General features: G+C 41.6%; 1 protein-coding gene across 1 annotated transcript; it reads right to left on the bottom strand.

Moving 5' to 3' along the window:
• Window positions 1-6: 6 nt before the first annotated feature.
• On the bottom strand, window positions 7-1,454 carry LOC104948522 (uncharacterized). Its single transcript, XM_010774726.1, has 3 exons — window positions 1,308-1,454; window positions 386-721; window positions 7-305 (listed from the first exon to the last, which is right to left on the bottom strand). The coding sequence occupies exons 1-3, from the start codon at window positions 1,344-1,346 to the stop codon at window positions 60-62; spliced, it is 621 nt and encodes a 206-aa protein (XP_010773028.1). The 5' UTR covers window positions 1,347-1,454; the 3' UTR covers window positions 7-59.
• Between the last annotated feature and the right edge of the window lie 476 nt (window positions 1,455-1,930).

The following is a 1,930-nucleotide window of genomic DNA, read 5'->3' as shown; positions in this document are numbered from 1 at the left end:
ATCCTAGGGGCAAAAAAGATGCAAATATAACAGTCAGTCATTTAAAGCTGAAAATAGTCTTAAATCAAGGTTATGCAACCGATAACATTGAAAGGTCTCAAGATTTTCAGTAAACAAAATCTGAAAGAGAAACTACTTGCCTGACTCATTTGAGTTTTGTTGTGCAGACAATGGTCATCAACATGAACATTAGAGTGTAGGTTCTTGCAGTCTGCCAAGGTCCTAGGTTTGAAGAAAGTGGGCCATCTCGACAACATTTTTCCTGAAATCTCTTCTCCAAGCATCATTGTGAAATCTTGGTCAACCTACAGGAGAAACACCATGAACCCTCAGACCATCCAAATCATTTACAAATAAGAAACTAAATATGACATGTTGTTCTTACCACGCCAAGGACGTCGAGGAAACGAGGAAACACATCCAGGACTGTTGAAGAGGCTTGCTGGTCCCGAGTCATTGCTTGCCGACACTGAAATGTTGTCTTCATCATCTCTTTGACAACTGATTCGTCAGCTGAATGCTTCATGAAGGATATTGCCTCTCTGCATTCCTCGCCAGTCAGTTGCTCACAAGTCAAGAGAAAATCCCTCTTGCTCTTTGGACCATCTTGATAGGTAGTGCTGGGGTAGCTCCTCCGGGACTGAACTGCAGTGTTGCGCTGAACCGTCTTTATCCTCCATGCCAAGTAGACAGATCCACCACCTGCATCATAGTAGTGTTCCTGTAACCTCCAAAAAGAAATCAAAACTGAGAGCACAGAAGTGATAGCATTACAGGACGGTTGTTCTAAAAGTTAAGAATGAACACACTTCCTTTTCACAAATTCGAATACAGGTCATTCATTCATAGCCTTACGTATCCATTCTTTGAGTATGGATCTCTTAGACATGGAAATAGAGTGATGATGCCAAGAGCACACTTTTCACATGTGTTGGCGGAATCCTCCTTTAAAAAATATATATATTTTATTTTAAAAGTATAAATGCCTTACAGCTTGAGATTGTTTTAACATGTGAGCAGCTGTTTCCAAAATGTACATTACTTAGGGAAACTTCTGCAGCAATGGAGAGTCAGGACTCAGAGAGACACGAGGAGAGTTGGAGCTTTGATGTCAAACAATGATGTTTATTACAAGTCAACGGCCGGAGAATTCATATCACAAGTCACAGCAGCAAAAGGTTCTGACTGCACGGGTGGGTTGTCACGTCAATTCTCCCCAGCCTATCTCTCGATAGACCTTTTAACTAGTTTACAGAGAGTGAACAACATATTGGGGCGTTAACACCTGGAGACACTGAATCACTTATCTGACTCTTAGGCTCTGTGACCGAGAGTTGACCGGTCATAAAACTGGTAATGTCAACAATAGCTGAGACTTCCCATTCCTTAAGACAGATAACAGACTTAGGGTTGGTCGTAAACGTCAACACACAGAAAGGTTAAATATTTAGGAGTAAGGAAGAATTATTCTTTGACACTTAGGAGTAAGACAGAAATATTCCCTTACAGTTATTATTTACATTGCTTTTAAAATCGTTCTGTGTGACAGGAAGGAAATGGGGAAACAACACAAATCAATAGATTCATGTTGTGACTATGACACGAAATGCCGCGACACTGTTTTGGAGGAGCAGCACATGAAGAGTTGGAGGAAATCTCTAAAAAGCAAACACACATGGCTGAGATCAGTCCCTGCACGCCAGCAGCAGCAACATGCATTCTAACATGAGCGTAAACAAACATCAGCTGTTTGTCAGAGGAGCCATATGCAGCCCAAACCATCCGAGAGACGCTGCTGTCCTCTTCATCATTCAGAGCTTCGTCTTCATTATTCAGTCCACACACATCACCCTGTCCCGGATGTGTACTCAGAACCTGACAGATTTAGTTTAGGAGTTTCAATCAGCTCTTCTTTTTCCATTTCATTTTC

This window comes from Notothenia coriiceps, unplaced genomic scaffold (assembly GCF_000735185.1).
Source record: "Notothenia coriiceps isolate Sejong01 unplaced genomic scaffold, NC01 NC01_scaffold00014509, whole genome shotgun sequence".
NCBI classification, from domain to species: Eukaryota; Metazoa; Chordata; class Actinopteri; order Perciformes; family Nototheniidae; genus Notothenia; species Notothenia coriiceps.
The sequence above is the reverse complement of the archived record's forward strand: the minus strand, read 5'-3'. Positions and strand labels throughout refer to the sequence as shown.